Raw genomic sequence first — 24,046 nt, 5'->3', positions numbered from 1 at the left:
AGGGGTGGGGAGATCTTGCAAGGTAAGGGAAGTCCTGGTGGACTCTGAGATGTGGAATGCTGGAGTAACTCTGGGTTGATTCACAAAGGAGAAAGACGAACATAGAGGACTCGAACCTTGTTTCCTAGCATCCGTAAGGAAAGAGTGTTATTAGGGAAAAAATATTGTGCGCTTTAAAGCTAATGTTCAAAGTGATCAGTTGTTTTTATACTGATTTGCTGCTCATAATGTTGCCAACACCATTATTAAACTCAAAATGCTTCTCCTAAGTATATGATACCTTCTGTTTGTTTTCCAGGACACTGTAATATATGATAGATTGGCAGAGACTTCAAAATACAAAGAAATTACCCTGAAACATTTGGAGCAGTTTGCTACAGAAGGTGAGTGTAATGTAGCAATAAAGCATGATTACAATAAAATGAAATCATCTACTACTGATGTCTTCAAAGATTGTTGTTATTTTACTTAGAAAGTCCTAGAGCAAGATAGCAATTGATGCCAATAATTCCAGTTATCCTACATGCTGTTCCCATTATTTTTGTTTTGCTTTCCTATGTTAAAATTTTGAGAGACTTGGTCCCCATGTTTTGGAGGTGTAGGGTCTATAAGACTCTTCCGTTTTTAGAATGGGTACCTCTCACACTTTAAATACGCTGTCTCTCTAGCAGTAAAGGAGGAAAAGTAACCAAAAAACTGGATATTCTAATTTGAGTAAGAAAGAGAATAAAAAGTAAATAAGCCTATGTAACTATTAAAATAGTTATTTAGTGCAGTTTCATCTCAAGACTTCTTAAAGACTTCTAAAATCTTCTAAAAGACTTCTTAAGCCCTTACTGAATGACAGGCTCTGTGTGAGGCCGGGGAATCATGGTAGACGGGCTGAGTCCTGTCTCTCTGTCCTACAGAAATACATGATCTGTGCAACTCAGCAGTCTAGGGGGATGATGTAGATTAGAAGGGAGGACATGAGCGTCCTTAAACAGTAGGGTCACTTACTCCAAGCATTTGTAGAGTCTTATCTCTGAACTTAACAGAAATAGCCAAAACTGTATCTAAATCTCCCATCCAGGGCTACTCCTTTGCCTCAGGTCATGATGTCAGGGTTGTAGAAATGAGCCCCACATCAGGCTCCTTGCTCGGTGGGAAGCCTGCTTTTCCCTCTCCCTCTGCCTGCTGCTCCCCCTGCTTATACTCTCTCTCTTTCTCTGACAAATAAATGAATAAAATCTTTAAAAAAAATAAAAACAAAAATCTGTCAGTCAATCTCCCATCTAAATTTTCTCTCTTGTCTGCCTGGGCTGGAACTGTTGCCAGTGGCAGCCCATCTGACCTCTGATCAAGTGCTTTTTCCTCTTCATCCCAGCTATGAAAAGATAGGAGAAGCACTAGGCTTTGAAAAGCAAGGACTTAGAGAACCTCCCCTCAGTTCTCCAAAAACGAGAGAGCAGAGACATCCGCGTTCATCCTCAGCGGGGCTTGGCAGGTGCAGCCCAGCCGGCCTCGGACTCCAGTTCTTTACTGAGGAAGGGGGCCGCTGTGGGGGGGTAGGGGTGGATCTTTCTCTTCTCTAGTTGTGATAAGAAGAAATTCCAGCTCTAAGAGCTGGGCTGACTTGGCCTTCACCTCCACCCTATTCTTTCTGGCCCTAGGCTGAACAGCACTTTTGCTCCATGACTACCCCAGAGTAAGTCTCCAGCCAAGTTTCCAAAAGAGAAAAACATGTCCTGATGTGGCCCCAAAGATTTAAGTTCTACTCTCAGTGAGCTGGCAATGCACAGCCCTACTCCTTTCTTGGAAGACACAATCCTCTGGGCACTTTATGTCCTATGTTCTCTGCTTCTTATTTCTGACATGTTCCCTGGCCATGTTTTATTTGCTTTGACATCACTAGCTAGTTATTCTGAGAGTTAATGACCTTGAGTGAGGGTGTTGTCTTCTCAGGAACTAATGAGCTACATTTGTCCTGGCTGCTAAATGCTTTTGATTCTTCTTTGTTCCAGTCCACCATTTTTTTCTGGGTGAGGGTAGCTTCCAAGAGAATTATGAAATTGATAGGCACCAAGCACTAGGAGTAGGTCACCTCAAACATCAGATTTGATTGTTTTCCCAGGGTGTTTCTGAGGTTTCCTTTGTTTTGTCACTGTATCTCAGATTTTTTAGACTTTTTTATTATTATTTCAGGTTTTTTATTTAAATTCAGTTAACGTGTAATGTATTATTAGTTCAGAGGTAGAGTTCAGTGATTCATCGGTCTTACACAATACGCAGTGCTTATCACATCATGTGCCCTCCTTAGTGTCCACCACAGTTACCCCATCCCTTACTCCTCTCCCCTCCAGCAACCCTGTTTGTTTCCTATGAATTAAGAGTGTCTTATGATTTGTCTCCCTCTCTGATTTTGTCTTGTTTTATTTTTTCCTCTCTTCCCCTATGATCCTCTATTTTGTTTCTTAAATATACTACAAACTTGCAGTGATAAAGACCAGTAATAAAACAACCATATATCCCTGTAAGAGGCAGATGGTTTTCCAAGTAAACTCCACTGTGGTCCCTCTCCTTCATAAGCACCTCTGAACCAGCCACTGTGCCCGGTCCCAGAGTTATACATATGAAAAATTCAGGGCCCCTTCCCTCCAGGAGCTATGCACTAATAACAGGAGATCCACAAGAAAAACAGTATTAAACTTTGTCCTTCATACCATACAAGCATTTGGGGATTTCTGCCTCGGGTCTGAGCAAGAAGAGAATGCTTCAGAGACGATGGTAGGAACCAAGTCTAAAAGTAGATGCCAGGCAGACAGTGGAGGGAGCTGGAGGGAGCAGAATGGAGAAAATGTGACCAGCATGTGCAGAGACCCAGGTATATAGGAGGTAAATGGCAGAGATGGAGCTTGAAGACACGTGGGTCATGGGGAGCGAGTCAGCCTTTGGGGTCTGGACTCCATCCTGAGGATGAACTATTGAAAGATTTCTAGCAAAAGAATAACCTGATAAGATCAGGATGTTGGGAAAAAATCACTCTGGAAAAAGCACAAAGGCTGTATTGAAGGTGAGCCTTGATCCACATTGTACGCTGAGGTTGTGTCCTAACTGAGCCAGACGTCGGCCATACTGCTTGAACTGAATCGGTCTTTCCAAAACAAGACTTCGTCATATAGAAAGGGAAGGGGCGGGCTTCTGAATGAAATCTAATTTGGTGTTGGGGGGATGTCTGCTACCTTTCATCAGGGTTAAGAACTTTATGTTTCGCGGTGGCTGAGATTTCGGAGAGCGACTTCGAGGAGTGGCGCACGGTCTACCAGCGGGCGTCCACGTCGGTGCAGAACCGGCTGCTGAAGCTCGAAGAGAGTTATGAGTTGATTGAAAAGGTACGTGAGGGGCCATTTTGCTCATGTAGAAAGTCTGGTTTCCAGAAAACTTCAGTCTTTTCAAGGAGCCCATAAACAAAGATCAGAATATCTTGACAGACCACTTACTGTTGAATCTCCTCTGGTCCGAACATTAACAAATCTTAATACTGGTTAAGGCTTTTGCTGCAAAGTCTCTGGCATTGTGCTGTATAGATCTTCCTACTTTTCATAACTTTGGGTCAAAGTTAGGCGAGGCTAACTATCTTCTTGCCAGTGTATGCTGTTGCTTCTGTGTCACCAAAGATAAGCATGCCATCCCCCATTCACTCGTGCACACAAGTTATATACGCATGTGTGTGTGCATAGAGTTGATCAAGGTGTGTCATGTGCAACAGGAAATAATATAATTAGCTTGCGTGACTCTAATAAGTGAACAACCCGGTGCTTATCCCTGGCTAGTCATTGTGTGTGTGTGTGTGTGTGTGTGTGTGTGTGTGTGTGTGTGTGTCTGTGTGCATATACACTCCTCCCTCATCTGCATCACAAACTGAAAATGCTCTCATTTTACAGATAAGGAAACCAGGCTATTCATCCAAACAGTGATGGATACACTCTGATCGATACTTTATAAATAGCAAAAAATCTTGCTTCCTTAATTAAAAATAACATTCATTAAAAATTGCAAGAAATAGCAAGAAATCTTGTTTCCTTTATTAAAAATAGCATAAATAGTTGTACTTACTGTGGCAAGGTGCTGTTCGGAGCCCTTGGATCTATTAACTACTTTGATCCTCATGGCGTCGCTTTGAGCTAGGTACTGTTCATTCCAGTTTCACAGACGAAGACGTCAAGGAAACAGAGAGGTTAAGTGATTTGGTGGAGATGACACAGTACAAAGAGGGCGAGCCAGAATCCTCCTCCTGGCTCCAGAGTTCATGCTCCTAGCCACTTATCTTCCTTCTTACCTTTCCCTTTCCATCAAACAACTTCCTAATTGCAGAATTCCTTAACTATATTCATGTTTGTACTGCCCCAAATCGGGTTTGTCTGTTAGTTTCAGCTGATTGGATCTTGCCTACAGGTAAGTAAAAGCTAACTTTATTTTTTTTTACTCCTTTCTCTCTTTCAAACAATATGCTCCCTGGTGCTTCCTTTCTTGAAAGATGGTTGGCACCACCAATGCCTCCCTTCCTTGCTCTGCTCCCTGTATGCCCTCCCCTCTGTGTGATACTGGGGAATGCTCCACCCAGCTGCCGGTGGTTTTCTCTGTTGTGTACAGTGGCCATCTGTGACTCTAGATACCTTTTCTCCTGTCTCTTCAATAGACCGTGATCACTTTAGAAGCTGGTTTCTCAGACCTTCGTTATATTTGAACTTATTTTTGTATCCTGCTTATTTCTCAGAAGACGTGTGATAGCATGTATGGAAACTCCAGCTTGATATTCATCCCCCAATTGTAGAATTACACACACAGCTTGCTCTCAGTTAACTTGCTGAATCACTCTCTCTCTCTCTCACTCTCTCTTTTTTCCCTGACATATTTATACATGACTATGTCTTTGGGGCATTATGTGGCAAAAGAAAATATTTTATGATTTATAAGGCCATGGCTATAGTCTCTTCCAAGCTCTCCCACCAGAGGTACATGGTGTCCTACAGTAATAACAATATTGATTTTTAATCTGTTACTTTTCTTAATTCTTTTGAGAACTAAAAACAAAAAAGCTACCATTTGGAAATAACTTTTCTCCTGTCTCCTTAAGTACACAGCCTGAAGGTAATGTAGTAATAACAATATTGATTTTTAATCTGTTACTTTTCTTAACTCTTTTGAGAACTAAAAACAAAAAAAGTACCATTTGGAAATAACTTTTCTCCTGTCTCCTTAAGTACACAGCCTGAAGGTAATGTAGCTTTTACCTTCAATGGCAATATGGTAAAATTAATATACAGTAAGTTACAACCAAATACTTGAAACTGGATTCTAAACATTAAATTTCGTTTCTATAAGAAGCACACTGTCAAATTCTGGAGCTGAATATTTAATATGCCTAATAACATTTTTACTCAAAGTGCACTGAGGTTTGTAGATTAGATTTTATAGGTTTAACAGTTTTTACTGTTGTTGGGGTATATGTGTGTATGTGTGTGCACACAATATCTGATACTTAAAACCTTGTGACTTCCATCTTTCAAATGAAATAGATGTTCAGGCTCTTTCCAGCAGATGGCGATCGTGAGTCACATGGAAATTTAAGTTGCCTGGGGACATGGTATTGCATGTATATTTTTAGTTTACAAATACAGATGCCTCCCTCTGACTGCCTCTTGCCTAAAATGAATGAAAAGAGTAATTTATACCTATTTCCATCTTACTTTCTGATAATCCATGGTCTCTAAGTTTTACTGAAAGCTGGAAAGTGAAAGGACTGGTTCCCTTGCTCAGCCAGCTTCCAAAGAACTGGTTTTCAGTGTCCATCCCTTAATTTCAAAACCATAATTTCATTCAAGTATTAATTTCATTAACTTTAATTAGACTTCTAATAGATGTTAGGTATTGAGGAAACACAGGCAAACAAGGAACACTCAGCTGAGACCCTGAGCATCATGTTCTGAACAAATTCCTTAAGTAAGGAAATCTAAAGGAACCCACAGTGCTGACCCACAAACTTGTCCAGCGGAAGCCCTCAGAGAGGTGGTAACTTTTAAAATGAAACCCAGAAGTTTAGTTTACTAGTTAAAGGAGATCAGGGAGGGGTTTTTTGGGGGGAGGAGGGGTTGTTTTTGTTTTACTATGCAAAAGATCACAGGTCTTTTTAGGGAAAAGTACAGGCACATGATACTGACAAGTCTACCACCGAGAGTGGTTTTTCCGACAAACCTGCTTTTCCCATCCCCTATCACTGGAAGTCTCTGGGGTTTTTAGTGGAGAGCCAGGGCGCTATCGCTCCTTCCCTGGTCTGATTTTCCTTTGTGAAAATCAAGGGGATGGGGCGGTAGTGTTCCATAGGAATTGGGGGTGACTGCCTTTAAAACTACCCAACTGAGGCAAGTTTCAACACATCAGAGCCCAGATCCTGCTGGTGCATTGCCCAGTTTTAAACTCAGTGCCTTAGCATTAGGAGTCAACCATTTTGGCTTCTTCTTTGGCTACTTTAAATGAGATGTGTTGATTATGTAATCATTTTGCATGTGATTGGAATCTGTTTTTTATGCAGACCGTAAGATTGAACTTTGTTCCCATAGGAGACAGTGAATTTTAAACCCTGAGAGTCATTTTTAGATCTTTTTTTTTTCTTTAAGAACAAAACCCATTTCTCAAACAAAATGTTGCCTGAACCATCGTATAATATAATAGATAAAAGCAAAGCTGCCCTGTTTAAAGAGTGGAGGGGCAGGGAGGAGCCCCACGTTGGCTCTCCCTTAGCCTCAGCACCTTGCCCTCATCATGGTCTGTGAGGAGCTTTTTCACGATTCTGGGGTTCCACTGAGCACTATTTGAAAACCACATAATATTCTATCTGTGTGTGAAATTTGGGGGAAATGCGCCCCTCAGAATACTATCGATTTTCAATACTTTTTACTTTTCAGTGAAAGACCAAATCATCGTTGTGGCCCTATACAAGATGTTTCTGAATGTATTTGAATTAATGATGCAAAATGCCATCGGCACGTTAGTGGTAGTGTTACGTTAAAGTCATTCAAAACTTGAAAGATTTGTAGGGCTTTTCCTGAAAAGAATATTTTTAATATGTTATAAAATAAGTGAAAACATTACAAATGATGAAGTTTATACTTTCTAACCTTACTCTCGATCTTATCTCTCCAGTGTTTGCTCAAACAAGTAATTCAGTTTTTGAAATTTGGTTAAAGCCTTATTCCTTTGGGTGCTATAAACTCCTAGCATAAGCTGCAAAACTATCCAAACAGACCAAGAACATCCAAGAAGATAATGACATCGGCCCCTTGGCCCACTGCTTTGTCACTTTTGTTTCCCAGCAATCTGAGCACTAGAAACTACTCCCTTCATGCTCCAGGACACTAAAAGGAAAGAAGGAAATGAGAGAGGTCTGAAGAAGTCCTCTGGATACTGTTTTCCCTATTGACAGTCATTGTTAGAGGAGAAGATTTAGGATTTCATCCATCCATCTATAAGATAACAGCATTGGGGCACCTGGGTGGCTCAGTCGGATATGCCGCTGCCTGCGGCTCAGGTCATGACCCCAGGGTCCTAGGATCGAGTCCCACATTGGGCTCCTTGCTCAGCGGGGAGCCTGCTCCTCTCTCTGCCTCTTCCTGACACTCTGCCTACTTGTGCTCGTGCTCGCTCTCTCTCTGACAAATAAGTAAATAAAATCTTTAATAATAATAAAATCACAGCATCATCTTTGCTATCAGGTGGGATGATTTGAGCTCTAACACTTGCATTCAGATGGTAAACTTTTCAAAAAACTTAAAAAAAAATTCTAATACTATGAGTTGTTTCAAGATGTTCCTGAAACATCTTTTTTTCTGTTACTACATGTAGGCCAAGAGGCAGCATTTATTCCTTGGAAGACAAAATCATACAGGAACAAGAAGGTTTCCCTAGTTCAGTGCGAATGGGATTAATTAGAATCCTATCAGGTACTTGAGGTGTCTTGACCCAGGTTAGGAAGGGGAACTGTGGTATCGCTTTGCGTTTTATGGAAGGTAGCACCTCTTCGCTTCCTCACCACTTCAGAGAACTTAGCTGTCTCAGTCTTTCAGAGAATATTCTTGACCTGCTTTACCTACTATTACCCTATTCATTTGAAAGACAATGTGTTTGGACTCATAACTTTTGATTATGAAACCACTTAATAGTGTTGGTCTGCATTTTTAAAAATCTGATTTTTAAAATAAAATTTAGAATAAATTTATGTGTTGGACCAGGAAAAATCACAGGTGAGTTAACAGAATAATTATGAAGCTTTATGCTTCATTAGCAGTGGTTTCTCTGAAATTTCTCACCTTGTTCTTTGATCTGTCACTTTACATTTATTCTAACATGTTTCTAAAACAATTTTTTTTTTCCTCATAGTCATACTCTGCTGCTGGCTTCCTTTGAAAATTAATAGTAGAGACAGCTCTGATCTTATCAGGGAAGATTTTATAATTAAACCATCAGTTGAAATAGGAAGGTGTGCCTTCATGATCCATACAGGTTTTTTTAAATGTTTTGTATTTATTTGCATCAATAGAAAAATGCAGTTCTATCTTTAGGATTGCACAAATTACCAACTAATCACATCTACTGTTTATGAAAGCAAATTACTTACCTTGAACAATAACAGAAAATGGAGTGTGATCTAACACATCTCTAGATGGGGCAGTGATTGAAGCAGGATTTCCGTGGTGATCAAGTCAGCTTTTTTCTCTTGTCTTGTTATGAAACATAGGTTACAAGATATGTTTTTTAAAAATGACAACTTATCTGATGTACTATTTTTAATAGATTATGAGTCAGGGAAAATCATTTCTGTGCTTAAGAGTAATCAGAAAACTGTATCATGGACCATCTAGCTCTCCTTTGAATCAGAGAACAATGTTTCACACACATTTTGTAATTTTTGATTAATGTAGAGCCTCCAGTAGATTGAAGCTTCATGAGAGCAAAGATTGCTTTGATGGTATTCATCATTGTATTTCCAGTGCCTGCCTGTCTGCCCTGTGTTAATTACTGAATAAATATTTGATGAATAAATACATGATTCAATTGGATATGATATGTATTATATATATTGTATATATTATATACATATGTGTGTAAATATATATATGTATATAATATATTCAACTGGATATAATCTATCCAGAAGCTAAGTTTCTTTAGTAGCTGCTCGCTTAATGGAAGCCTGGCCCCTATTACTAATACAGTCCATGCTTTCTACACAGTGAGGGTATTCATATTACATGTGTTGTCACTAGGGATTAATTTAGGGATGTGTTGGGGAAAAGAGCTAATAATTTTCAAGAATGCATTCTGTAGAAATGTAGACCCTGCCATTTTAGGGACTTGTGCTCTGAGTTAATACATGAATGTGAAAAGCACGTGGTTTGAAAGATTCCAATAGCACATGCCTGGACACATGGCAGGCCCTCTTCTGGGCTCTCAGGCGCATCAGGGGACAGGGACCGAGACATCTCTGTCTTCAATTTTAGTGGGTGGAGATAGGCAGGGCACTTGTAAACTAAAAAATGTTTATTCCAGACAGGACTTAGTGCCCGGGCATCAAAATGAGTCCCTAAGATAGGACAATGAGGTGTAATGATTTTTTTTTACATTATTTCCTTTACTCCTCCCTCAAATGTGGTTGACTTTTCTGGGTTTTTTTTTAAGACTGCTTTGATGTGGCATAATATAGATCAACAATGACACTCAGTGTGACTAAACACAACAGTTTCACACCCTTCGCGACATGTGGCAGCGAGTGGTTTGGAGGATTCCTAGAAAAATACAAAACTTAATGGAAAACAGGACTTTTCTTGAACATTTATGACTGCCAAGTTCACAGTAACTTCTGTATCAGAATATAATGCTTTTTTTCAGATAAAGGGACCACTTCTATTCTTAGTAGCTGCAAATATCACTTTCATTTGTACTAAAAAATGAAATGCACTAGATGAAAATTTACATGATGTACTAGTGATTTCGTGGTTTAAAATTCCAGTAGTCTCCTGTTTTACTGTTTGCTTAAGAATCTTTGCAGTCTGTCAGCTCATCTACTAAGATCCGCCACTTTTTGAGCATTGACTAAGCTCCAACTCTACAGCTCTTTACCCTGATTGCTTAGTTCGAGGGTCTATAAAGTGGGGTACACAAGATGATCCTTTGGGGTGGGCAGGAAAATGTTATAGCTGCTGTTTCTATCTATATTTTACCTTAGCTTTTTTATAATTTCTGTTTGTGCGTTCTGCAAAGCTGAGACTTTACTAATATTAACAGAACAAACATGTTTTATAAAAACACAGCAATGTCCTAGGTTGAGTACTCAACCTTTTTTCCTACAATACTACTAAAAAAAAAAAAAAAATTGAGATGACTGATAAAATTTCATTCTCAGAATGACCCTATTTAGTCCGTATTATTAGCCTTATCTTGTGGATGTAGAAATTCTTAGGAAAGCTACTTGCTGAAGGGTACATACTGAGTAATTGGCAGAACAGGGATTCAAATCCCAGTTCTTCCTTAATTCCAAATCCCATGTTAATTATATTCAATAGTTATTATATTCAATACATTATTCTGTGGGTTTGGCGTAGAAGAAAGCAAGAATGTATGTAAAATGTTGTAAACTTGAGAAATAAAGTGCAACCGAGCACATAGGTTACATAACCACCAGATCAGCCCTTAAAGGTACTGGTGTGGTTAGGACATGTCCACGGAGTCAATGAGAAAGGTTCTATGCACTCTATTTTGCTTTAAAAATGGGTGCAGAAGTTTGTTTTTCATGATTTTCCCTTAACTCGTCTTTAGAAGCATATTTAAAGTTTTTAAGGTTCCCTTTGATCTCTGATCACACGCTTCTCCTTTCTGGCCTAACAGATCTCTTACTAGGCGCATTTCGGGGTAGACTTTCCACACTGGGAAGTGCTGTCTTCTCTCTCAGGGAAGATGGACGTTGTTTTTGCCGGCTACACCCAATCGCCTCTCAAATCCTGATTCCTTTCAGCTGGGTGTGTGAATTCTGACCTTATTTGGTAGGCCTTTGGCTGCATGAGAGTTCAAGTATGATTTTCCGTGGTTCAGAAAACACCAAGTTAAAAATCTCCTTCTTGGCCTTGGAAAAATGAACCGGTTGCCTGATTTCTCCAGAAGCAGACAAATGAGCCATCCCAGTGGTTTAATGCTCTTAGTTCTAGCGTCCTGTACCCCACTTACACCGAAAGGAGAGAAGTACGAGGTTCTCCTTTTTTTCAATAAAACCCCGTTGTTGTGTGCTCCAAGTCGCTGAGAAGAAAAACCACAAGCATGAATGCTGACCAGTGGAATGCAGAACAGAGAGGAGCCCGGCAACCTTGGCAAGGCAGCATTACAAAATGACTAAGGATCACATACCCACCAGCACATCTGAGTGCAGGGTTACCACGTTTTCAAGCTAAGCAGGACGGTAACTACCATAGCCTCATAACTGGTCTTCAGGCCTCTTCCTAATCCATCCCCATTCGGCCACCAGTAATCTTTTCCTGTCCCTCTTCTAAAACTCCGCCTTATCCTACCTTGACCTTTGGAATCCTGCACAAAACACAGAGACCCTTCCGTTCCCATTCCCTGCTGGCTTTTCCAGCCTCATCTTTTTCCTAACTTACTACTCAAGAGTTTGAGACGACGAGTCCACTTTCATCCTCAGAACAGTCCTGCCAGATTAGCATCATTTAAATCACGGCCACACCTCGTTTCATGTATTATTTCCATATTGTCCAAATAGCAACTTCTCAGGCACAATATGCTTCTGCATACTTATGTCTCCACACATGGGATTTCTTCGGTTCGGAATTCCTTGGCCCATCCTTCCCCACCTTGGCCAAGTCTTAATTCTTCATTTAAGATTTAAAGTCGAGTGTTAACTCGTGTTGGACTGGATCTTTGAGCCACCCAGAGTAAAGAAGAGTTCTCTTGAAAAAGAGAGAGTGAGATCTCTCCCCTGTGAGTCTCTCTTGTACCCACAAAAAAAAATGTTTTGTTTGCTTTCAAGATCATGTGTAGCATAGGGTATTATTATTATCTGGGGAGAACACTGTTTTTCTCTGATGGTAGCCCTCTGGGTCCAGAGGATTCTGAGGCCATGCTTAAGGAAGAAGGGTAGGAATTGCACAAGGAAATATCCAGAGCAGTCGGTTGTGTATTCTGCAGAGGGGGGGCTGCACACTCAGGCACAATGGGCAAATCCACCCATTGCTTGGTTCTGTAAATAAAGTTTTATTGGCACACAGCTACAACCACTTGTTTACACTTAGCCTTTGGCTGTTTTCATGCCACGTCAGATCGAGTCGTTGCAACAGAGAATGCTTAGTCCTCAGACCCTAAAGTATTTACTATCTGTCCCTTTACAGGAACATTTTGTGAGCCTTGCTCTGCCGAAGCAGTTGTTAGAGCTCAGGGCTCAGGCCCGTTGCACTCTTACCATTGCATGTCTCTGGGTCTCACCTCAGACCTACTTAAGGAGAAATTCTGGGTTTGGGGCCTACTGATCTGTGTGTCATCAGCCCTTCTGGTGACTCTGACAACCACCACTCTAAGGTCCTGGTCCCATGGCTACTTCCTTGGGGCTTGATGCCAGCCAGGCAGCCGGGGTCTAGGAGAAACAGACACCAGTGAAAGGAACGGAGGTACGATCAGAAAGCTAGGGGGAATCCAAAGAAGAATGTCTCCTGGTAGGTTCTAAAATATAAATGGTCCAGAGGAAGGAACTCAGGGTTGGATCCCACCACCTTGCCCAGAACTACCTGCTTGGAATGGCTCTGTGAGTTGAGTAAGTGCAGGCCTGCATGTGCGGAGAGGAACCAGTCCCAAAATGTGATTCTGGAGCCCACAGGTAGAAATGGGGAAGTAGGAGGGGTGCCTGGGTGGCTCAGTGAGTTAAAGCCTCTGCCTTCGGCTCAGGCCATGATCCCAGGGTCCTGGGATCAAGCCCTGCATTGGGCTCTCTGCTAAGCAGGGAGCCTGCTTCCCCCCCTCTCTCTTTGTCTGCCTCTCTGCCTACTTGTGATTTCTGTCTGTCAAATAAGTAAATAAAAAAATAATAATAAGTAAATAAAAATCTTTTAAAAAAAAAAAAAGAAAGAAAGAAAGTAAGAAAAAAGAAAGAAATGAGGAAGTAGGTACAATCGGCAGGAGTGGCTCAGGACCAAGTCTGAAACCGATTCAGAGAAACTAAAGAACAGAAACAAATATTTAAAAACTTATAATGATTTGAATAAAATTCTAACTTACATTTAATGTTTTACTTCTCATTTGCTGCCTTTGGGTATTTGTGGATTCCTGAGATTTTGTTCTTAACACCATAGCTCAGCTGTACCTTTCTTTGGCTTTGGATAATTTACCCAACCTCCTCAAAGTTATTAGCTGAATTAATAAATGTAAAACACTTGGCAGAGTCTGATACATTTTCTTTAGTAGGGAACTATTTGTTCGTCTTCCTGGTCACAGTCTTATTTCATATTGAAATAGAGGTTACCAAATGTTGCTCATATTTACTCCAGTAGGAAAACTTGGCTTACCAATGTTTTTTCTTTATTTGTCTTTAAAAAAACATCTGCCAAATAGCCCGTGTTGTAATCTGAAACCCAAATTGATATGAGTTTGATTATTATGCTTCTGATCGTTTAGGAACATTGTCGCAGGCTTTTTAAAAATAACAAAACAATCTAAGTACAACCAAACACTTGCTAGTATGGAAATAAGTCATTTTGAGGTTCTCTTATTTAGCAAAATATACATGTGCTTGGAAAAACATAATTTCTAAGTCTATCGTAATACATTTTATCATACAGTTTTTTAAATATGCTGCACGAAGCCTTTTATCTTTGCTAGGGTATAAATTTTACATTTATATGACTTTTTTAAAATTCTGAATACATTATGAACATCTGAGAGAGAACATAAGATTCTTGAAGGCTTTACTAGGCGAATAAATATTATTTCATGATTTTTTAGTGATAATTAAATCTACATTATATCGAAGAGTCAGCAACCTGAAACCTTTATAACTTTTTGAAACTTTGAAACTTTTTGAAACATTTCAAAATGAACATTTTGAAAGTAAAATTAATGTTTGAGGTTTTGTTGGTTTTTTTTTTTTTTAATTCCATAAATGCCATGGGAATTTTATCACGTTTCAACACTTGCTGAATATGTAATTCCCATAGTGCCCATTACTGGCCATCTGTGTAAGGTAATACATGTTTGGGATGAAATTGATTACGGCTTAAACACTCCTGTGTTATGATCAGGAAAAGCACGCAAAGTTCACATTTTTTTTCTAGTGGTCATTACGTAGCTAAAGATATTAATTTCCAGGGGCAGAACAGCCTATCACTAGAGATCTTAATCTCACAATAAATGACACCAGGGCCAAAGAAAAGGAGGCTGCAGAGCCTTCCACTAAAATTAGTAAGTGCTGTACAGAGGAGTTCTTAAGATAAAAGGAAGATAAACAGGCTTGAGAACAGTTTTTCCTTTGTAGTCTTCAAAACAGACCCACTGCAATTTTGCTAGGTAGTCAGAACTGTTTCATCACCCTTTTTAGAAACTCCTCTTGTCGTAGTGACCCAACACGCCCCAAGTTAGCCTGCTTGTTGACTTTTCTCCACATACACATCGTTGGCCCAACAGCTCTTTAATCCTTTATATTATTTTTACCTGGTTTGAAAAACGTTTCCTTTTTACCTGGGCAAAATGAAACCCTTCCTTCAAATATGGCTTCAGTGTGATGTCCCCCATGCAGTCAGTTTATTTTTATTAGATTTGTGCATGAGCATGTATATCTGTATTCTTCCTGAGCTCATTTCTCCCCTCAGAGCTACAAGATACACAAATATGTATTTCTTTTTTCTTTATTTTATTTTATTTTATTTATTTATTTGACAGAGAGAGAGAGAGATCACAAGTAGGCAGAGAGGCAGGCAGAGAGAGAGGAGGAAGCAGGCTCCCTGCTGAGCAGAGTGCCTGATGCGGGGCTCAGTCCCAGGACCCTGAGATCATGACCTGAGCCGAAGGCAGAGGCTTATCCTACTGAGCCACCCAGGCGCCCCCACAAATAAGTATTTCTGATGAAGGTGTTCCCCTCTTGACTCTCCCGTTGTCGACTTACCTCAGGGTTTTGTGAGACATCGCGAAAAAGATTTTTAGGTTTGAAAATTTTGAGAGCTTATGTTACTGAACTATGCCCGTGACTATTAAAACATCTTATCATGTTTTCTATGGAATATTTGATATTTGAACACAGCTATATTCTGATCTTCCCTGGGATGGCGGCCAGGATGATTTAGCTACAGAAGCCCCAAAAGTTGCTTAAAGAATGGGGGTAGAATCCTTGTCTCAACATTAAAGTACAGCAATTGTGATGTTGGCATAGTTGTTGCTGAACTGCTCTTCCTTTTCATTCTTGAACTTCTTGATGATAATTATTCATCAGGTTACGATAGATTTCAAATCTGCTTCCCATTAAAGATAATAAAATACTATCTCCTTCAAGAAGGCAATTTGCCTTCCTGTCTTATGTATTATAAACTAAGAAGTTATGCATCAAGTGAACCTAATTGCTATATAACTTATCTGGAATACATTGAAAAGAATATGGTCTCGATTGCAGCAATGCTTTATAACATTTGGCTTTAGGAGTTCTGTTGATTTTTTTTTTTTTTTTTTTTTTGGTCATTCCCTCCCTTTCACTAATTTAAACAATGAATACTGACTGTCAGTGTTGTGGAGTCGTTACATGAAGATGAACAAGACATGGTCCCTACTCTTGAGCAAAACTGTCAGGTTAAACGGTTCATCTGAATATGATACATTAAGATGTGTAAAGATGAGCAAAGTTCTGTCAGAGCATTGGAGAGGGAAAATTTCTTTTAGTAAAGCTTCAAAGAACCAGTAACTTTTAAGTTTGGCCTTGCAGGATGAGCCAAGTATCTCCAGCAAAGTAACAGAGGACATGTCGTGTGTATCCATAAACATACGTGCACATATAAACACACGTGTGCATAAACACCCATGCATATGCATGCCCACATGCAAGCACTGTGGTAAAGGCTGTTGACTGGCCGATTTAACACCATTCCCATCCCTCTTCTGTCTTGCCATCCCACTATCGAGGCTGGAAAAGCTGAGGACTAATAGTTAAGGATGGCCATGTCAATCTAAATAACCAAATATGGCCATAATTGGAAATCTGCTAAGGACTTTTAGGAACACTTTTGTTTTCAAATAGGAGGTGGGTACAGTTGACGTTATCCCCTTCCTCTTGTCTTGGAGCGTGGCAGTGGTAATTACAGCTGTGGCACCCCCTTGAGAGGTTGAGAGAGATGTGCAGAGTGAATCTAGTGCTAGCGACTGCCTGTCCCAATGCTACTTACAAAAGGAAAACCAAATCTTTATTTAAGCTATTGTTAGTTAGATATTTTCTGTCATAGTCGAAAGCATTCCTAACTGATACATTCATAAACTCTCTCGCACTTATTCATGTGTGTTTGCATCTATTTTAATTTATTTTCCATGCCTAAAATTACGGCTTATTTTAGACGTACATTTCAGTAAATAGTAAGGAGAACTCAGTGTTCGAAGGAAGAGAGGAAATGGAATGCCTTCTTTGTTATTACCAATCTGGACACTCCTTAACACTTGATTTCCCTTGCATGTCCTTGTCTGATGTTTTAAATAAAAAGTGAAGGCAAGAAGGGAGAAAAACATGATAAGAAAGATAGATGTTGGCGTGGGTCATGTTGGTGGTTAGGTTACAGGGAAAAATCCAAGAATCCGTTGATTGTGGCTTAGCTTGTCACGGTGTATTCCTGTGTATCAAGGACCAAGAACGATCATCTGCATCTGTGTAGGGAGCCAGGTTTCCCTAATAGCCAAAAAGTTATTCTCTTTCTTCCTCCATTTAGGAAGATGAGAGCAGAAAAATTTTCTTCTTGGGGAGCGATGAGAGCCTCCTGCAGAATGTGTCGGTGGTGTCTAGTCTTATATGAAAGAAACCGTGTAGTGCGCAAGCGATCTTTAGCAAGACTCTGACCGTCCACTACACAGATAGGGAGCAACATGAAAAATACCAGCCTGTTCTTTCCTACAGGCACCGATGCGATCACCTGATTTATTTCTCTCTCCCTCAGCGTTTATAATTGTACGATAAGTGTACCTTTTCTGACACACCATCAAGCTACAATTGAACGATCTGAGCATTCTTTCTTTTTTAATAAGCATTTATTCTTACTCTTTTTCAAACAGGTCAGCAGGATTGCTTCTTTGCTGGGGTCATCTTCGTGGTTTTTGTTGTTGCTATCTTTCAGTAGCTGTCTGCTCCTCTTTAAGTCCCTTTGGATTTGTTGTGTTTTTGTAAGAATTCGTTCTCTACCTTAGAGAGGAGTAAGGTAGCGTAGGTCTCTTTAGCTTCATGCCGAAGTACTGGATTAAAGTCAGGGATCCTTAGGAGAAAACTCAATGGGATAGTTGAAATTTACAGCAAAGTCTATGCATTACCATTTAGTCTCTGATTGAAAGACATATGCACACTCCAATTCTTAATCCAAACCGTTTTTTTTTTCTTAAAGTTTTTTCTACTCGTTTTCCCTAGAATCTTCAACTACTTGGAGCTACAGCCATTGAGGATAAATTACAAGATCAAGTGCCTGAAACTATAGAAACTCTCATGAAAGCAGACATCAAAATCTGGATCCTTACAGGGGACAAGCAAGAAACTGCCATTAACATTGGTAAGTCCCCTCATCCAAGCTTGGCACTGGGGTGCTTTTTTCACACTTGGACATATTTTAGAAGATAAGTTTGAGCTATTTCAAAATCTGAAAGATTTGGGTTTTGTAAGATTTCCATATTTATAATATTACTGGGCTTCTCTAGATACTTATGGCCTCAGTGCTCCTTTACATTTGCTGTGGTTGTGTATCCAGCCAGACCTTAGGTCTTGCAACCACTAAATAACCGTCCCTCACCATTGTCTCACTGCCCATGCACCCCCCTTCCACCCATAATTGACACATGTAGATAACATCTCTGCAGTTGCCTGTGAACGTGAGGAGATGGAGATTACGGCAGACCTGTGTACTGGCACTTGTTTATGTGACCACAGGTTATTTCTAGGAATGGGAAATAAGAAGGTTGCCAGGTTTCATTCATCCTGCCGTTAATTCATTTTTCTCAAAGAGGTTTTACTAAGTGACTCACACTGCCATAACAAAATACCACAGCTGGTGTGGATTAAACAACAGAACTTTATTTTCTTACACTTCTGGAAGCTGGAGGTTCAAGATCAAGTGTCAGTCAGTTTGGTTTCTCCCGAAGTTTCTCTTCCTGGCTTGCAGTGGCCACCTTCCTGCTGTGTCTTCAGCTAGCCTCCCCTCTGTAGATGCGTGCTCCTGGTGTCCCTCTCTTTTCTTACGAGGCACCAGAGCTATTGGATCAGGAACCCGTCTTCTGACCTCATTTAACTCTAACAATCTTAAAGGCCCAGTCTCCAAATATCATGGGTTAAGGATCCAACATGTAAAAACAGGGAGGGCACAATTCAGTCCATAACAGATGTCTCATTGAGAAGAACAGTAGTATTTGGTGTGAGACCTGTAGTACCAGTAATATGTAAGAAAACGTCACTCTTTTCATTTTCTCCCACATTCAGTAATAGTAGGTTGCCTGAACAATGCAGCCCTGATGTAGATTCAGCCTCTGGATATTCATGATACGAGTTACATCCAAAACTCACCCAAAGTTGAAACCATTCAGAGGTGTTTATAGCATGAAACCACATTTTTAGAAAGTCATTGTCAAATAATCATTAAGAAACATTTAGCTGGGGTGTCTGGGTGGCTCAGTCTTTAAGCGTCTGCCACTCAGGTCATGATCCCAGGGTCCTGGAATCAAGCCCCGCGTTGGGTTCCCTGCTCTGCGGGAAGCCTGCTTCTCCCTCTCCTACGTCCCCTACTTGTGTTCCCTCTATCATTGTGTCTCTCTCTGTCAAATAAATAAATAAAATCTTAAAAAAAAAAAAAAAAAGGAAAGAAAGAAACATGTAGCTAATGCTCCTTTTAGAATTTTTAGCAATCACAGCATTCTGTAAATATAAAATACAGACCTATGGTAAATTGCCAGTAGAAGAGGAGAATTTTTAAAAGACACTAGTTAGCAGAAGTATAAATCTAAAAGCCACACAAATAGTTAATTTGATTATAAAAATTATCACTGGTGTTAGAGACAAATGGAAAGAAGATGCATGAGAATACAGAATGCTTTAGCGTTTGGGAGACCCGAAAAAGACAAACACGCTGAACAAAAAAATGTGACTGCAGGTAGAGGGAGACTATATGGTAGCAAAGAGTGATAGCCAAGGAACATTAAGCCATCCTGAAAATAGTTCAGGACATGTGGCCATTATGACTACGGAGAACATGATGGTGGTTTCTGGGAACATTTAACTTTTAGAGTCTTGGGTCATGATCTTTGGGGCTTTTCTTTTAGAATAAAATAGGTGAGATTCATATACGAAATGGTTATGGTTCATCTCACAGAAGTATTCAGTTTTTTGTTTTTGTTTTTTTAAGATTTTATTTATTTGACAGACGGAGATCACAAGTAGGCAGAAAGGCAGGCAGAGAGAGAGAGGGGGAAACAGGCTCCCTGCTGAGCAGAGAGCCCGATGCGGGGCTCCATCCCAGGACCTCCAAGATCATGACCGGAGCTGAAGGCAGAGGCTTTAACCCACTGAGCCATCCAGGCGTCCCCGAAGTATTCAGTTTTAAATCAGGAGGTCAGGAAGAACTCATTGAGATGGTGACATTTGAGAGAAAACCTCATTTGAGAGGAGAAGGAGGGAGATTCTCGTCTGGATGATAAGGGAAAGCTGTCTTCTTTCCAGACTAAGAGAGAGAGTAGGAGAAAAGGCCAGCAGCATACCAGAGCCCAGGTTGGACGAGGCCTCCTAGGAGCTTGTAAGGGCTTTGCATTTACTGTGGGTGAGATGGATGGTTCTGAGCTGAGGAAAGACACCTGGACTGACTTTCCTGGGAAAATGATCCGTCTGGCCACTCGGCTGGTTGCGAATGGACTGGAAGGGAAGCAGGTGTGAAAGCGGGGAGACCAGTGAAGAGGCTCTCGTATTTAATCCAGGTGAGGCACAGTGGTGACTTGGACCTGGGTGACCACAGTGAAGGTGGTGAGAAATGGTTGGCATTTGTATCTGTCTTAAAGATGGAGCCCACAGGCTAGACGAATGGGTTAGAGGTAGGGCTTGAGAGAAAGGATTCCAGCATGACTCCTGGGATTTCTAGCCATGGCACCTGAAGGATGGAATTGCCATTAACCAGAATGAGGAGAAGCAGGTTTTCTGGGAGGAGACCAAGAGTCTCGTTTTTGGATCTGTTGAGTCTGAGACGCCTGTTTTGCACCTCTGTGTCTGCAGTTACATAGTTGCTGGAATGGGAGAGGCTGGAGTTTAGGAAAGAGCTCCCAGTGGGAGATCTGAGTTCCAGAATGGTCAGTGTGTAGATGGTATTGAAAACCACTGTCTCAAATGAGCTTGCAAAAGGATTAAGTATTGATGATATTAGTTCAAAGGCGATGGTCCTATTTTAAACTCCAGTCAGCGGAGTTGCATTTCTCTCCAGCCATGTTCAGTTATATGCAGATGGTCCCAGAGGAGGCTGACTTGGTTAAACCAGCAGGTGATTTTGCCCTGTGGCAAGTACAGCAAAGCAAGAGAGGACAGAACCATAGAGGACATGACCACAGTCCGAGGGCAGGAAGATGGTGGTGGGATCGCTGGTCCAAAAGATAGCCTGACAACCCTCCTGTGCCTTCTCCAGAAACAACCATCAGCCCATGTCTTGCTCCTCATGTTGGTCATCGTGAAGGACATTCCTTATAAATTTATTAGTTTTCAGGATATTGAGAATCATCGGCACATTCTCTTTCCCTACTTGTTTGTCAAGACAGCCTTAACACACTGAATGTTACCCTTGTGCCCCTCCTATAATAAGCAAGACCATTTCTTTAACTGCCTGCAAACCTAGAGACAGGAGACTGTCATCAAGTCCTAATAAAATAGATCAAACCTTAATTCTATCTAATAAAATAGATTAAAAATAAAATTTAGATGATTTTATAGTATTATCACTTTAACATCTTCACTACTTCTCTCTAGAGAAATGAATGCCATCAATTAATCTACTCTTTGTTTGGATATAGGACACTCCTGCAAACTTCTGAGGAAGAACATGGGAATGATTGTTATCAATGAAGGCTCTCTTGATGTAAGTAAAACGATCTTTAAAAAAAAAAATAGTTTAATGTCTTAGTCAACTTGTAGAATTTTATTCTATATCCAAATAACTATGGATATAGTTGATCTTCCTTAGGTTAAAATATACTTCTCACTCTTGTTCTATAACATAACATATACTGTTCTGTTCTGAACCTGTATACTGTGTACTGTATATACTGTATGCTCTTCTGAGCCACGTTGAAGTAAATAGATTCTAGCTTTGTGTCCGTGACAGCTAAAACAAGTTGCTAAATGATTTGCTTGACAGTGTGAGACAAAACTGCTTTACAAAAGCTTTATGTCAGGAGGTTACTGAGTGACTGCAATTTGCTCTTATCTACCTGGGAATTTTTTTTTTTTTTTTTAGATTTTATTTATTCATTTAAGACAGAGCACAGGGGGTGGAGGGGTTGGGGAAGAACAGAGGGAGAGGGAGAAACAGACCCCTGCTGAGCAGGGAACCTGATGCGGGGCTCCATTCCTGGACTCCAAGATCATGACCAGAGCAGAAGGCAGATGCTTAACTGACAGAGCCACCCAGGCACTCCCTACCTGGGAATTTTTGTATATTAAATATTTAATATCTGCTTTTGCTTCCAGGCTTAATATGTATTTTGTTTCTTTAAAAAAAAAATCTGTGAAACCTATCAAACAAACAGCATGAATTCACCATTTCTTACAGGAAAGTCTTTTTTTTTTTTTTTTTGATGTAAACTCCTAGGATGTCCTTTTTTCATGGCTGTGATCACATGAAATTATATTTGGGGAAGAGGGAAAGATTTTCCACGTGTGCAGTGTAAAACAGAAGTTAAGCCAAAAAAAAAAAAAAAATGCAGGTCAAATGACCTGTAAGAATTTTAAAATAAAGGTGACTGTTTGTAACTTAAGGTGGAAGACAGAACAGGGGAGGTGACCATACAACAGTTTAAAATAGTCCCGGTGATGCAAAGAGCAGAGCAGAGAAGAACCTGTTATTAAGGATGCGGGGGGGCGGGGGCGCCTGGGTGGCTCAGAGGGTTAAAGCCTCTGCCTTCTGCCTGGGTCTTGGCCCCGGGGTTCTGGGATGGAGCCCCGCATCGGGCTCGCTGCTCAGCAGGGAGCCTGCTCCCCACCTTCTCTCTGCCTGCCTCTCTGCCTACTTGTGATCTCCGTCTGTCAAATAAATAAATAAAATCTTAATAAATAAGTAAATAAGGATATGTGGGTGAAGTGGAAGAGCCAAGTTCGTAGAAGGGAGGGTAAAGAGGCAAATGTTCAGAAGTCGGGTGGAAAACAGAAATTACATGTAAGAAGTGATTCCGCTTCTGACCTTTGAATTGGAATGACGGTCTCTTCATTATTTGTCCTCAAAGCAAACCTTGTGATCCTTTTCCCTTTCTTGTGAAACCCTTGAGAAACGCGTAGCCTAAAGTATGACACACGATTTTGATATCGAAAGTTGTTCACACCTTTGATAAGTACATTTTTTGAACCATGAGTTAATCCTAAACACACACACACACACACACACACACATATCCCAGCCTGTGGTTGGAAGACTTTCCTTTTTGTTAATGCATTCAGTGGTTCTCTGCTGGCCGGAGAACTGGACCACTAAGGAAACACTCAGCAGATTCTGCCCCTTTGAGCTCACTGCTGTCTCTGTCCCTTACCCTTCCTATTGTTCATTTTTGGCTTATTCAAGTTACAACGCTGTGAAAAATGGTAAGTGGGATAGTCCTTCCCTTCAAAAGCTTACAGATAATAAGGGAAGTAAAATGCATACAAGTAATAGTATGAAGCAAGTCTGTAAATTAGTTATGTATCTTGCTCTGAAAATACTGTGAAGCTTAAGGAAGTGTTTATAAAGGAAGTGGCATTTAGTTAGAGGTGAGTAGTTGAATAAGGGAGGAGTACTTGAAGCAGAAAGTTTATGCAAGGTCAAGGTATATTGGGGGCATAGAAACATTGAACTTGAATACAAGGTTATGATTTTTTTAAGTGTTCTTTGAATAAATGTGGGCACAGAAGGTAAAATTCAAGTTACAGAAAGGGACAAATACAAGTGTTAAAAAGTGAATTCCTACATCCTTACAGCCAGGCTGCCCTGTTTATCTCCCCAGGAAGAGTCTCCGGTTCCAGTTTCCAAGTGTTCCTCCAGAGATTTCTCTGCTGTATCTAAGCGATACGTGTGTGTATCTGTGTGCACATACTTCATTATTGAACATAAACTACAGCATACTATCCATAATGCTTTTACACTTTGTTGTTCTCAGTCTTACTGTAACAATTGCTCTGTGACCGTATAGACGAAGCTACCTAATTCCTCTTTAATCATGGAACAATATTTACGAGGAAACGGTAAAGAAATGACAGAGGGGTTAAACCTGGCAAGGAGGTCTCAGCTCCACTGTGGAATACCGGGCCAGGCTTGAGAATTCGCTTCCACAGGCAAGGGAAGCAACTTCATCAGCCTGTTCAAAGAGGTATGATGTGTAGGAGGAACTGTCCGCAGACACATGTGGAAGGGCAGGAGGCCTGAGGTGCAGGCTGCGGACGAGCATAAGAGTTAGGTAACAGAATGGGAGCACCAGTGCCAGCGAAGCGGTGTCAGAGGGAGTCAGGGAGACGGATCCCACGTGATCCCTAGAGTGATCCAGAAGTGGGTTGTCGTTGTTCACAACATTGCAGAAACCTCCATGG

The 24,046-nt window shown here is 40.6% G+C and overlaps 1 protein-coding gene across 3 annotated transcripts in view; it reads left to right on the top strand.

Annotated features, from left to right (window-relative positions):
* The window catches only part of ATP8A1 (ATPase phospholipid transporting 8A1), a 234,470-nt gene that overhangs the window by 122,944 nt on the left and 87,480 nt on the right, over positions 1–24,046 (top strand). For all 3 annotated transcript variants that reach the window (XM_059383312.1, XM_059383321.1, XM_059383304.1), the window contains 4 exons: positions 299–383; positions 3,232–3,371; positions 17,669–17,807; positions 21,289–21,353. In XM_059383312.1, coding sequence (XP_059239295.1) covers positions 299–383; positions 3,232–3,371; positions 17,669–17,807; positions 21,289–21,353 — 429 coding nt within the window. The remainder of the gene's footprint in view (positions 1–298; positions 384–3,231; positions 3,372–17,668; positions 17,808–21,288; positions 21,354–24,046) is intronic.

This window comes from Mustela nigripes, chromosome 1, assembly GCF_022355385.1.
Source record: "Mustela nigripes isolate SB6536 chromosome 1, MUSNIG.SB6536, whole genome shotgun sequence".
NCBI classification, from domain to species: domain Eukaryota; kingdom Metazoa; phylum Chordata; class Mammalia; order Carnivora; family Mustelidae; genus Mustela; species Mustela nigripes.
Note: the sequence above shows the minus strand (reverse complement) of the source record. Positions and strands in the feature narration are given on the sequence as shown.